Source organism: Antennarius striatus, chromosome 24 (genome assembly GCF_040054535.1).
Source record: "Antennarius striatus isolate MH-2024 chromosome 24, ASM4005453v1, whole genome shotgun sequence".
Lineage (NCBI taxonomy): Eukaryota > Metazoa > Chordata > Actinopteri > Lophiiformes > Antennariidae > Antennarius > Antennarius striatus.
In genome coordinates, this window is record NC_090799.1 from 858,105 (window position 1) to 871,598 (window position 13,494).

Here is a 13,494-nt window from a genome sequence, read left to right on the forward strand (position 1 = left end):
CACACACACACACACACACACACACACACACACACACACACACACACACACACACACACACACACACACACACACACACACACACTTCTCTCATCCATCCTGTCATCTGACCCCCTTCTTGTGCACCATGCAACCAGATCGGATCCAGAAACTGCTGATTAATGACAATCATGAGTTCTCCCTGGGTCCTTTATAGACGCTGCTTACTTTAAATCCAGGTTGAATCAGCAGAAATCTACTTTACCGTCTCTAGAACCTGTTGTGTATCTCTGCAGTGCATCATGGGTGTGCATCTGGGACCCATTATGCTCCTACTAATCACACATCTTCAAGCCTACGTCTATTTTCGTCTGCAGCTGTTTGCCTGGACATCTAGGAATTTCCTCGACCAGCTGGCACCCCTGATCCCCTGAAACTGTTTAAGCTCTTCCTTTTTTTTTTCTCCATTTAAAGCTCATTATTTAGTCTCCATCCCTACTTTTTTTTTTTTTTTTTTTAACGTTACAGCAGCCTCTTAATTCCCCCCACCCTCGGTGTGTGAGTGGCATAATGGATGGCGGATCAAGTCTCCTGCCTGTGGTTTAATAATGGATGAGGTGATGGTAGGTGTCCCAGCTATTTTTAAACGTGACCTCTTTCTCCAACCGCAACTCGGTGTCACGCTCATCCATTATGAATACCTGCATGTATGAGAAATCATCTGGATTCAGGGGGTGAGGTCCGATCAGATTCGCCCCATAGTTCCTGCAGGCGTGGCCCTCGGCAGCCGAGGCGGCCCCCGCAGTTTTAATAATTGCTTCCAACTGTGGTGGAAACGCTTGCTTGGACTTTTTTTTTTTTCTTTGTTTTACTCAACTTTACGTCTCCTTCCTGCCTCCTCTCATGAAAACACAACTCACTCCAACTTGTGATCTCCTTCCGGGGCCTCCAGGTGAGGAATCCCGATCAGACCGGCTGTTCAGACGCAGGAATTCCACGTATGAGCGTGAACTCCACTGCATCGGATTTGTTCTGATGGTGGAGATAATCCTCAGCTCTGCAGACATACTGCTGACCCACATCGCTTCCTGACACAGGAGCAGGGCGTTCGGTCCTCTAAGAGGTTTGTGGTCGACTCGCCGGCCGCCGCCGCTGACAGTTGTGGCTGCAGCTTTTCTGGCCCACGAACCTCCACGCCATCTTTATTTAGACTACCTCATGCTCAGCCGTTACCACCCTTACATCGGAGTAAACACACACCCGGGTTTAGCTTCAGCATCCAGGCTGGGATAAGTGTGTTTTTCCCCAAACCTCAAAACTTGAAGCTTTAATCGAGAAAACACTCCGTAACACCGAATTCCTGCGACATGACATGAGTTCTCTTCAAATGTTTCCACCGTATTCAGCAGACGAGGTTGTCATCGCTCTTCACAGAACTGCAGACCCACAAATGAAGCATCTCTGCTCCGTTAAACGTTCAGCTGCTTTAAAACCATCTGAGGTTTCCTTTGTTGGTTCGTAGGAATCTCAGAGGAAGGTGATGGAGAAATTAAAATATCCGTAATCCGGCTGTCAAGATGTCACGTTGGGAGTGGGAACCACATTGGTGTTGGTGTGTGACAGTGGATGACAGGATTTAGTCTCAAGTTTTATTCTAATTATTATGATTTTATTCTACTTTGTCATTTTTTTTTAGCAAAAAATGCCAAACGCCACATCCTTTATGAGGTTTTCCTAGCATCTAGCGCGTTCCCACTGGAAAAGAATGGCCGCCTCTTACTGCAGTAAATGCATGGTGTTTTCCCATCATGCAGTTGTGAACAGCTGAGAAACGTTAAATTGAATTGTTTGGTGGTGACCTCAGAGAAAGACCTTTGACAAGAACAATCAGCATCAAAGTTGAGGAGAACTTTTTTTTTGTCCATCGCTTCGCTTGAAGGACGTCAGTCACCTCCCTTTCATCTGCTGGTGGGTCTGAATCACCAAATAGATGGCGGCGCTACAGAACAGTTCACCCTCTTGGGACGATGAATATTACTTGCATGACATCACTGGTTAGAGTCTGTCACCAATAGGGCATCAGATGTCAGCCAGCGGTGCTGGATGAAGTCTAAGGGGACCCCTAAAGTCATTAAGGCTCATCCTCTGGGGAGCATGAATAAATGTCTGCATGCAGTCATTATGGACGTTATTTACGTTTCTCAATGCTAAGTTTCTGTACGTTTCAGGGGTACTTTTGTATTTTTTGCTGCAGGTCGTAGCAGCAGGAGCGAAGCCGGTTAATTGAATCTGGCTTTTTATTTGTGTCCTCCCCAAGCTGAGGTAACCCTGACTTCATCCTCTCATCACAGGATGATGTCATCAGGGTTATTTCTGCAGACCAGACAAAGCAAATCGACTCCGAGGCTATTGTCTCTATCTGATGAATTAAAAAGGACGCAAGGACTTTTATTCTGGATCCTTTCCTTCGTGCTTTTAATATAAAACGACTAATGAGAGTTGCTATTTCAATCAGCAGAGCAGAAAGCTTTTTTTGCAAGAATCGGGCACCATCTATAAAATATTCCTCTGACCCAGTCGACACAATCCAGATCTTTGTCTCGAGTGAAAAAAAAAAAGCCATTGTGCCAAAGTATGGAAACGTTCATGGTCCTTTTAGCAGCCTGGGAATCCTTCCATATGAAAGTGAGACAGGTTGGAGCAGATCGACACGACATGAAGGAAGCGGTTGTTTGGTTCTTTCACCGTGAAGATTCCTGAAAGACAAAATCTCACATCTGGACACGAGCATCAGCTCCACCAGATTACCTGCAGGCATTTCATGAGACTCCTAATACCCAGATTGCATGAGCGTAACCCAGATTCAACAGAGAAAGTCATTATTGTTAGCCTGGAGCTAGGTCCCACATGAACCCATGGAACATTTGTTGAAGAGAATCACAGATGAAAGTGTGCATCTAGCCCAGTTTTTGCAAAACCTGGACATATTTAGCTCCTTCATTAAAACCAATGCACTGGAATCAGGCTGCTATGTTTCGAACCATCACTCTGCTTTTTTTTTTTTTTTACATGCTCTCTGGGTTACCTGACACCATGCATTCATGAATGCATGTCCTACTCTACCATTTTGGTTAGTTTGCTCTTATTACTGTGGATGCGTAGGGAGTGTTTCCGAGGTCAGAAGCGTTGGAAGGCTTCTCTTCCAGTGAGTCATCTCTGCTGCAGTTCCGGGTTCAGCCTGTGGGGGGCGACAGCGGCGCATGTCTCCACCCCTGTTTTGAAGATCAGTCATTCTGGAGGGATTTAAACTAGTAAAGATGAAGACTTGTGATTTACCAGAGCAGCTGTTGCTTATTTATTGTGGTGTCAGCAGTTAGTTGTGCGCTGGGAGTGAATTTATTTACTCTCCCTTTACAAATCTTCAGCAAATCTGCAGTGAGAAAAACTGCTGACTTGTTTTGGCGTGTGTGAGGCTGTACCCCCCCAAAAATCCCTCAATGTCATCATCACCTTGTTGCTAGGAGACCAGCTATGTTGTCTTTTTTGACTGGTGGATTTTTTTCAAAATAAAAGGGGTCACAAAAGTGAAAAGCTGATTGTAAAAACAATATATATATATTTTTTTTGCATCCTGTCATGACTTCATCTTATTTTCCGCTCTGTTTTCACGACTGATCAGCGTCCCCTGAGGATTCAGCTCAAATCATTTTATTGCCCGGCACAATAACTCCTCGTTGTTTTTAAAGCGTCTTTTCAAAAAGGTTATCGGCTGCATGATGGGATGTCGGTTTGGATCTCATTAGATTAATGCATCCTCTGAGGAATAGCACTAATGTAATGAAATTGCTCAAAGAATTTGCCCTGAAAACACATCAGACGGATTAACTGCTCCGACTTTGACAAACCATAAAAACACATTAATCTTATTTTTGCATTTAAACAGCTATTTTAGCTCTTTTTTTATAAAGTTGCCCATTTTTATTTGCTCCAGTTCTCTTTTATGGCCATTTTTATTCTAATTTCCAGCCATATAATCCTTGTATAATTCAGGCTGTGATTCCTCATACCTGTTTTGTTGCGTCATTCATTTAAAAGTAGGTGAGTGTATCACCTGATGATGAAATATGTACACCATCCAGCACAGACATGCTCAAGGAAATCCAGGGGAATTATTTGCATGTAAAGGTAAAGAGCTGGCCTCTTTGCTTCTGGGTGTGTGTGTGTGTGTGTGTGTGTGTGTGTGGTGGGTGGGGTGCTGTGATTTTAATGAGCTGATGATTTACACGGGTTGCCAGGTTTGTCCTGACTGTCCTATGACGCATCTTGCACGATGAATCAGCCATGCTAATAACTTTTCAGCCGAGGGTCCGGATGAGTGAGACGAGAGGTTTCTACACAGATGACATCAGAGGTGTCTTTGACGGAGGAAGAGGAGGGAAAGAGGCAGGGAGGAAGAGTCAAACGTTGTGTGCGTGGGCGAGTCGGTGCGTGTCTTCGTTGGTGAACGTCTGCTCTTTGTGTTGACAAGCCTGCCGAGTCAGAGACATGACTAAGCTGTGAGGGTGAGGGAGGGGGGAGAGAGAGATGGGAGGAAGAGCGAGGCAGGAGAGGAGGAGTGAGACTGACAGGAGTGATGGATGGAGGGAGGAAGCCAACCAGTGAGGAAGAGTCTGAGAAGGAGGGAGAGGAGAGTCTGAGCATCCTCCCCCCTCGCCCCCCCCCCCAGCAGCAGAGGAGGAGGAGGATGGAAGAGGAGCCGAGGAGTCGACGCCCTGCTCCGGATGAGCGAGCAGCATCATCCTCCGACTCGTCCACAGGAGGAGACGACAACTTTCCCTGAGAGTCCAAACCTGGTAGAGGACTCCTCTCTAGATGAGGAGGTCAGGGTCGACCCCCCCCGGAGAGGAGTCACAGTTAGATCGTCTGTGACTCCGGCGGCGTCATTATGGGATGCACCACCAGCGTGGTTCTGCTGGAGGGGCTGCGCTCCATCCTGGAGAGGAACTGTGGCTACGTGAAGGGGGCGGTGGAGCCGGGGCCCCCCGAGGAGGAGGAGGAAGCAGAGAGTCTGAGAGGGTCTGCGCTCTGGATGCCCACCACCGCTCTGGTAAAACCACTCCGCTTTGACATGCGCTCTTGATCCATCAACGTCAGGCTTATGTGGGTTCATTTTGTCCAGTTTTATGATCATGCGTTTAGAGTTTGTTTAACAAGAAGTGGATTATCCACCAGGAGCTCCTTCAACCGGTTCTGGGTTGCAGCTCCTCGACTGAATCCTCACCTAGAACATAAATACTATTCCATGTCTTATTTCAGAATAAAAAAATCAGCAAAAAGGGGCAGAGATAGAACCGAAACCTGTTGGAGAAAACATGAGTTGCTGCAGAAGTCATCAGAATTGGGATTAATAATCTCCCTTGAGGAACTTCTGAGATGTAGAAGTTGATGCATATTGAGATTAACGCCCGGCTGTGAGGGAATAAACACATTCCTGTGGTTTTTGACCACGTTGTCTTTGTGTTTTTGTTGTGTTAAACCACTTCCTGAATCCAGGTTAGCTCCATTAGCTTTAGATTTAATGGCTGATCAATAACCAAAGGGGGGGGGGGGGGGGGTGTTGAGTTCAAAGAGTCAAGGACGCGTCGTCACTTCGGGATGCAGCGTTTTCCACGCCGGCGTCCTCTTTGACCCCTCAGGTTTAAACAAAGGCTGCGACTGTGGTTTGGAACGTTTCCATCCCAGAATTAAAAATCACACAACAATTCCACCGTGGGGCTTCGGTTTGTGGGATTTTATGCTTCCTTCAGAATGAAAACACCTTGTGAAACGAAATACGTACAGTTTGGGGGGGGGGGGGGGGGTTCCTGTTTCTATTTAAAGCCGCAGAAATGATGATGAGCTTTTATTCAGGGAGCGTTTGAATTTAAATCTTATTTACTGAAGCAATAATTAAAGTTAAGGAGGGAATAAAGGACTTGAAACATGCATTTCCTCTCATCCAGTGTACATCCTGGTGCTGATGGACTCAGGACGTCGTTCGGGGGCTTTTAGGCCCGACTCAGACTCTGGTTTTGTGGGTGAACCTCTTTTTTCAGGGGCTTTCTGTTTCTCTGGATGTTGCTGACGTCACAAGAGATGGAGGGAACCCCCCCCCTCTGGTCTCGTGTTTAACTTGTCCCACATGTTTCTGCCCCTGCATCACCTGGGATCACTAGACGTGTGTATCATGTGATGAAGAAGAGGAGGGAGGAGGAAGGAGGGGGGGGGGTATCTGGAGGGGAAATTTCTCTCCTCTTCAGGCGACACCCTCCAACATTCCCCACCGCCCAAACGTGACGTCAGCCGGCGCCTTTATGCAATTCTCCCTGCGGACTGGTGTGTGTGTGTCTGTTTAGGGAGGGGGGGTGGGGGGGCTCACATGTTCTAATGGCTTCAGGCCTTTCCTCACCCCCCCCCCCTCCCTAAAGACTGTATTTCTGCCGTGGAGCTCTTTAGCAGATGGCTTTGTAAACTAATTTGCACCCCTATTGCCCCGCCCACCCAACATGGCACACACACACACACACACACACACACACACACACACACACACACACACACACACACACACACACACACACACACACACACACACACACACACACACACACACACACACACACACACACACACACGGGCGGTACCAGCTCCAGGAAGTGTGATGCGTGAATAAAGAGAGATGACCTCAGCGCCGGCGGGGCCTCGCACAAGAGGCTGATTATCACGCCGGGCTGGTGACGCCGTCACTGAGCCCCCCCCCCCCCCCCCCCCCCCAGAGGACGGTCAGTCCATCGCACCCCCATGGGGGGTCAAATCAGGAAGCTTCATAGTTTCATAGATCTTAGCAGACTTGAAATGAACTTTGAACTCCAGCCTTCCTCCTCCGTTCTCGTACCTGTGGCCCCTGAAACCCCCCCCCCCCCGTCTGGGATCTCCTGGTGGATAAATGGAACGTCCTCTGAGCCGCTTCCTGTGTTTGGAGAAGAACGTCTCTCTCAATGGTCGGTTTCAGAAACGTCTCTTTGAAGCCAATACAGTTCAAACAAGTTATGCTAATGATGAACAGCACACACACACACACACACACACACACACACACACACACACACACACACACACACACACACACACACACACACACGCTACATTATATTAGGAGCACTTTAGTGGATGCATGACGGCCTTTGAAGCCATCCTGGTCTTTGGTACCCCCCCCCCACACACACATATTATTGGATGGATTATTAATCATGCTTATGGAATCAGTAAATATACGAGGTGTGATAAAAAGAGGAGGAAATCCATCTCTGAGAACTTTAAATGTCATCGTTACGAAACGCTTCTGAGATGAAAGGCGTGTGATTCTCCTCGGAGACTGAATGGATGGGAGTGTGTGTGTGTGTGTGTGTGTGTGTGTGTGTGTGTGTGTGTGTGTTGTGTCTATGATCCGGATGAGGAGGAGGGGAGTGTGTGTGTTGTTTTTCGTTGCGACCCCGCTGTGGGCGCCTGAGGAACAGTTGGAGCGGAGCTGAACTCCACCGGGGAGCAGAGCTTCTCTCCACACAGATCAGATGACTGGACGACCCCCCCGTCTTGTTTCTCCTCTCTGCAGCAGCACAACGGTCCATGTGTTGTTTACGTTCTCTATTATCAGCTCGGTGAACAACAAGGAGGCTGGTAATGAGCAGTAATGATGCATTATAAGATGTGCAGTTTCATTTTGCACGATATAAAGCAGCTGTTTGGTGTTTAACAGCTTATTACTGTGTAATAACACCACAGACAGTCATATATAAGTGTGCATATAAGAGGTGAGCACGTTTTTGTATGCAAAGAAGTTAAAACAAATATGTTTACAGCTTCCTGTGTGCACATTTAATCAAAATATCCTATGCATGTACTGGTTTTATTCCGTGTAGAGCAAAAGCGTCTTTATTCCGGAATAAACTTTTCTTATTTACATCCACTTCCTGGATTCAAGCCACTCCTCCCGTCTCCGTCATGCAACTCACACACCATGCAAACGCACGCACACACACACACACACACACGCACACACACACACACACACACACACACACACACACACACACACACACACACACACACACACACTGCACAGCTGTGAGGGTGGGAGTGGAGGGGAGGGGCCCCTCCCTCCTGATGAGAGACAGAGCTGCAGAGACGGCGAGGGGGGGCGGGGCTATGAGTGAAGCTCCCCCAGCCTGGCCGCGGTCAGTGTAGCTTAGAGTCATGGTGGTGAGCTGGTGCTGAACCTCACACCTGATCCGGGGTTTCAGACGGGCAGCAGGGAGGACACACCGCCATGCAGGGCCGGGGGGGCAAGGCCCCCAAACGGGAGATGGTGATCGAGTCTCCGCAGCAGTACAGGAGCCTGGCTGAGATCGAGGCACAGGTGGAGGCCGGGGCACAGGTGGCAGCGGTGAGTCTGTGCCAACTTCAGCTCAGAATAAAGTTTCCTAAAATGTTCTCCAGCTCTGGAGTCGCTGTTCAAACCTGACCTGATGTCATCTGAGGGCTCCACAAACTCTTTGAAGATAATCTTAAAGGGTTTAGACGGAAATCGGAAATAGCAGCTGGAGGGTACACCTCCCTGGGGGGGTTGGATGTTGATCTTTTTTTAGGAAATGGAGCACTTGTGGCTCCCTTTGTTCATTAACTCCTTCTTGGCTGCAAAGATCCAGACACTAATGTGTTTTTCTGGTGTGAGTATATAAATCTGAGTCCTGCCTCACAGCTGCTTGTCGTTGTCTCGGCCGTCATCAAGACGGAAATCAGGTCCAAACCATTTTCTGCTTATCAGATGATGTTGAGCATCCAAAGGGATGAAGAGCGATGGAGGGATATTCAGTGGGATTGGCTGTGGACGTAAAGCTAACGCTCAGACGTCGGTTTAATTGGCCTCGCTTTTTGTTATGTGTTCGTTGGAGCCGGACCAAGAGGGTAATCCAAATCATCTGGAGCCCAGCCACGCCTAATGGTCACAGTCAGAACTGGGGAATTATGGGAGTTTGGAAAATGTACAGAAAAATGAGTGAATCAGGAATATTATGTCTCTTTTTTGTTTGTTAAAATCACATTTGAAGCAACTTTAGAGAAAAGATGGAGGCTGATATTCCAATCCAATAAATAACTATTGGAAAGAAAGGAAATTAAAGACATCATCACCAGCTTTAGAGGAGAAATATTCAACTAAAACCCCTTTTTATGCACAAATCCAGCCTTTCTTTCTCCTTAAGTCAAAGGAAATTGAAGTGAAGGAAAGGTTTTGTTAAACTCCGGCCTCCTCTCTTCCGAGTCACGACTTTAAATGTGTAAAAATCGTTCCTGATTTGACAAATGCAGATTTGTAACACCACAAACGGGCGTGTGGCGGGAGGACACGCTGGAGGAATCCCTTTGGTCTTCTCTGTGGAATGTCAAAGTGGACATACACCGCAGGAGGAGTTCATCACCAGTTACGATCCCTTATCTTACCGACTCCCCAGGCTCCTTTTTCATCCTGCGCCATAAGGATTTAATACCAATGCACACATTCTTTTTATTGCAGAGCACGTTTTTCTCGCACGAGAAAACGCGATCTCACGGCGCCGTCGATGGTACGACGGGACAAACAGACTCATCCATTCATCCATCCATCCCCTCTTGTGTATTTGTCTGTGCCAGTTCCTTCTGTTGCTGCTTCAGACCTCCGATACAAGACAATAGTGACTTGTTATCCCAGATTCCTTTCTGTAACGCGGATACCTTCATTAATAATTCAGTTTATAGTGGATTAAACTCACTAAACTGCGACTTTCTCCTTCAGGTGAAGCCAAAGATCATCGAGCCTCTGGATTATGAGAGCGTGGTCGTGCAGAGGAAGACCCAGATCATCAGCGATGTCCTGCGCGACATGCTGCAGTTCCCCACCGACGACTTCCAGGTAAGACGTCGAACCCGGCTCCAGGTGTTTGTCGCGACCCGGCCTTGAAGGATAAGTCTGGAGAGATGCAACCAAAATATCCCCCAAACTTGTGAGCGCCGTTTGGTGCACGCTTCCAGACTGTTTCACAATCAGAAGATGATGAGTGTTTGGTTAGTGGTCCTAACTGCCCCGTGAGACCCGGTCCTGCCTCTGTCGGACCCGCCATGTGTTTCACATCACCGGCCTCTTGGAGAAGGAGGGGATTCACACCCACACATGTATATAGATGCACATGGAGAGGGTAAAACAAGGGAGGCGAGGGTTAAAAGAGGTGAAGTTATGGATGAACTGCCCCTCCATGCGGATCTCCAATGTCTGACACTTGCCCTATTTGCCCCGCTGTGCTGCTGCCCAGTGGTAGCCATCATACCCCGGGTTAATAGCTCTAAAAGGAATGTTGATAATTGACCCCTTCTCATTGTGGTGTCACATGACCGCCCAAATATGGAAGAAACAAATGCTAAAAGGTGAAGTTGTTGCTAAGGAGCCTTTAGCAGCCAAACCGCCGCAGCGTCTGCCTGAATAACGGATATTTTCCTAACGGCAGATGTTTTAAACATCACTGGTGCTGCAGATTTTCAGCATTTGACTCGATCTGAAGGCAGATCGTACGAGATCGAATAAAAAGACCTCCTGACACGTCTTAAAAAGCCATTTGAGACTGGAGTTAATGAGGGTAGAGGTTTGGTTACTGCCTGTGTGAATGAGACGTTTATGACAGTACCGGGTCAGTGTGCCGTCGTTGTCCAACTCGTCTGTGTGGGTTGAGTGGAAAAGCAGAGCGAAGCGTCCAGTAGCTGGGATGGCGAACCGTCCCGACGCCCCGGGGGCGCCTTTTGCTCCTCAACAACGGATCATCGCTCTTCTCTCTCTGGTTTAGTGACGCCGGCAGAGGAAGGGCGACTCCTGCGCCGCTGAAGCCTCTCAGCGGTTTCTTATTTCTACATATTAAAAGTTGTGGAACAAAATACTTCAATATTGAGACAGTTATTGGTGATTTATGGTGTGATGCTGGTGCATTGAGGCTCGTGTTCCTCTGGAGGGATATAGAATGGTGAACTGTTGACTGATGATGTTCTACTTGCGGACATCAACCTACTTTAAAAAACAGTAAAGGAGAAATATTGAAATAATGCTGTGCTAATGCTCATGGGAATTTTTACAGTCATTTCAATCACGTTGAGAAAATATCAAGATTTGGTTTGGTCTTATTTCAGTCCTTCCTGAATTAATCTTGATCCTTTTTTGTTAGCTTTGCGTTCCTTCACATCCCATCAGTGAAAACAAAAAACCATATTAAACCATCATTAAACCATAAAACAGTATTTTATTTTTACCTATTTAATTTTACTATGGTGATGATACTTTCTGAAATGTTTTAACAGATCCAGACTAGCCCATTTCCCCCTACTGCTAGCTATTATGCTAAGCTATGCTAGCAGTTAGCTTTTATTTAGTATCCATGTGAGGTATCTATCTTCTCAGCTCGCTCTCAGCAGGAAAGTAAAGCTGTTATTTTTCTTATAATGTCAAACTATTCCTTTAAATCACAACTTTTACTGTTTCTTAAATGAATTTAATTTGACCAACTGGGCTAATAATAGAATATCGGAGAAACAAAGCAAGTATGGTCTCCCTGCTGTCCTTCAGCAGAAGAACACTGAACATACTGTACATCTGAGGGGAAAGTATGAAAACCCCAGTAGGATGGCTGCGCCGTGCCCATGTTCTGTTTTTCATGCCTGTTTTGACCCCGATTCCCCTCCTCAGATCTCCACCCTGAGGCGCCAGGGCCGGACTCTGGTCTCCACCGTGCCAGAGACTGCAGAGAAAGAAGCTTCCTCGCTCTTCGTCCAAGAGGTAAAACCGATACGTACCTGGACCCGAGCCTGTTTTGTCTTCTCTTTATCTCCCTCCCCATCTAAACTCAACCTGAAGCCCCGGCTTTATCCTTTTGTTAGGAACGCAGCCATGTTTTCAGTTTCCACCCAAACTCAGACGCTGTTGATGGAACCCATCAGATACCTACGTTTGTCGGTGATATGAAGTAAGAGCGATTAGATTTAAGAGAAAGCTCACCAAAAACTTGTGAGACTTATCGATAAAGGAAAATCAATACGGCGCCTCTCAGAAATGCTAGCCTGTAAGTGAACTTCCATTTGTTTTCTCCACCATCCCATATTTCCTGACAATGCGGAGGATCGGCCGCAGATGGATTCCACAGTTGGTTGTTGTTTTTTTTTCGTATGGTGTTGTTTCAGAGCAGCTCCGCGTTGGGTTTGGTCGGGGTGGGGTCCCGATAGGGTCTGATAGGGGATAGTCCCCCCATGGCCGCAGCCAGGAATGACATCACATCTGCATCTGGAGCAGCTGTGTAACCTCAAACAGATGGGCTGCTCGTTTTATGAATATATAACTCTGTTTTTTAAGCCCCAGGCAACACATGTACCCGGGAAATGTGGAATATCATCATATATTGTAAGTAAAGCGCTGCAAAAACAGGCTTAATGAAAAATCTCTATTTAATCATTTATGTTATTGCGTCGGTTTGAATTGCCAAATTATACAGGAAAGTCTCGTTTGCTTATTTTTCTTGCCTGCCCCCCTGTGATTTGGTTGCCTAATTGATGCTGAGCACACACTAAGTTTTCTGTGGCAAGAGTTCAACAGAATTACATGTTGACCCCAAATCGCTCCTCAATGGTCGTCTGGTGGGATTTAAGCGAAATGTTTGGGGTGCCAGGTTTTTAATGGAGGTACATGTGCTAAAGCTAATCTGTTTTTAAAGCCAAACTGAGTCCATTTCGAGTGTTTTCCCTCCTTTTCCGGGGTTCTTCTAGGCTCTTTACCCCGACCGCTCACCAACTCATCACCTCTTGTCTCTGCAGTGTCTCAAGACCTACAAGTCCGACTGGCATGTCGTCAATTACAAGTACGAGGACTATTCCGGAGACTTCCGGCAGCTCCCAAAGTGAGTGCGCGTTATCGTCTCATGCTAATCACTGCTAACAGGCCTGTCACCAAACAGGCTGAGGGTAAAACAGGCATTCCAGAGGGGAGTGCTGCGTTTAAAGTCGCCGCCACATACAAGTCCAATCCGCACGTCCCGTTCGGTTTGTGCTTTTTCCACCACAAAGCGATCGGAGTCCAACAATCCATCCAGAGCGGTTTGTAAACCTCATTGTTCGGATGTTTTAGCCACATCTCTAGAAAGACGGAAGCCGAGGCTCCGAGGCTCTGAGTACTTCCCCAACAACAATGGAAGGCTTCCTATGTTTTCTCTACCAAGGATAAGCAGAACTATTCTGGTCGCTGTCGTCGACTGATATCATTGGGGCTCAAGGGAAATCCCACAATGCCTCATGTGTCCTTGATGGAGCCACTTTCCTTACAGGCGGAATGTGCTTTGCAGATGTCTCGTGTCGTGTTTAAAGCATTACGGAGTACAAGCCCCCGTCTCGGCCTTGACACTGTTTATGCTAAAGTTT

At 47.1% G+C, this 13,494-nt stretch overlaps 1 protein-coding gene across 7 annotated transcripts in view; it reads left to right on the forward strand.

The window, feature by feature from the left end:
• The window catches only part of dock9b (dedicator of cytokinesis 9b), a 30,086-nt gene that overhangs the window by 762 nt on the left and 15,830 nt on the right, over nt 1-13,494 (forward strand). For 2 of the 7 annotated variants that reach the window (XM_068308972.1, XM_068308973.1), the window contains exons 1-4: nt 4,790-5,086; nt 9,848-9,964; nt 11,777-11,866; nt 12,895-12,977. In XM_068308972.1, coding sequence (XP_068165073.1) covers nt 4,925-5,086; nt 9,848-9,964; nt 11,777-11,866; nt 12,895-12,977 — 452 coding nt within the window. In that variant the 5' untranslated portion in view covers nt 4,790-4,924. Of the gene's footprint in view, nt 1-4,788; nt 5,087-8,245; nt 8,462-9,847; nt 9,965-11,776; nt 11,867-12,894; nt 12,978-13,494 lie in introns of those variants that run through there. The other 5 variants (XM_068308976.1, XM_068308978.1, XM_068308974.1 and 2 more) reach the window with 3 other exon arrangements.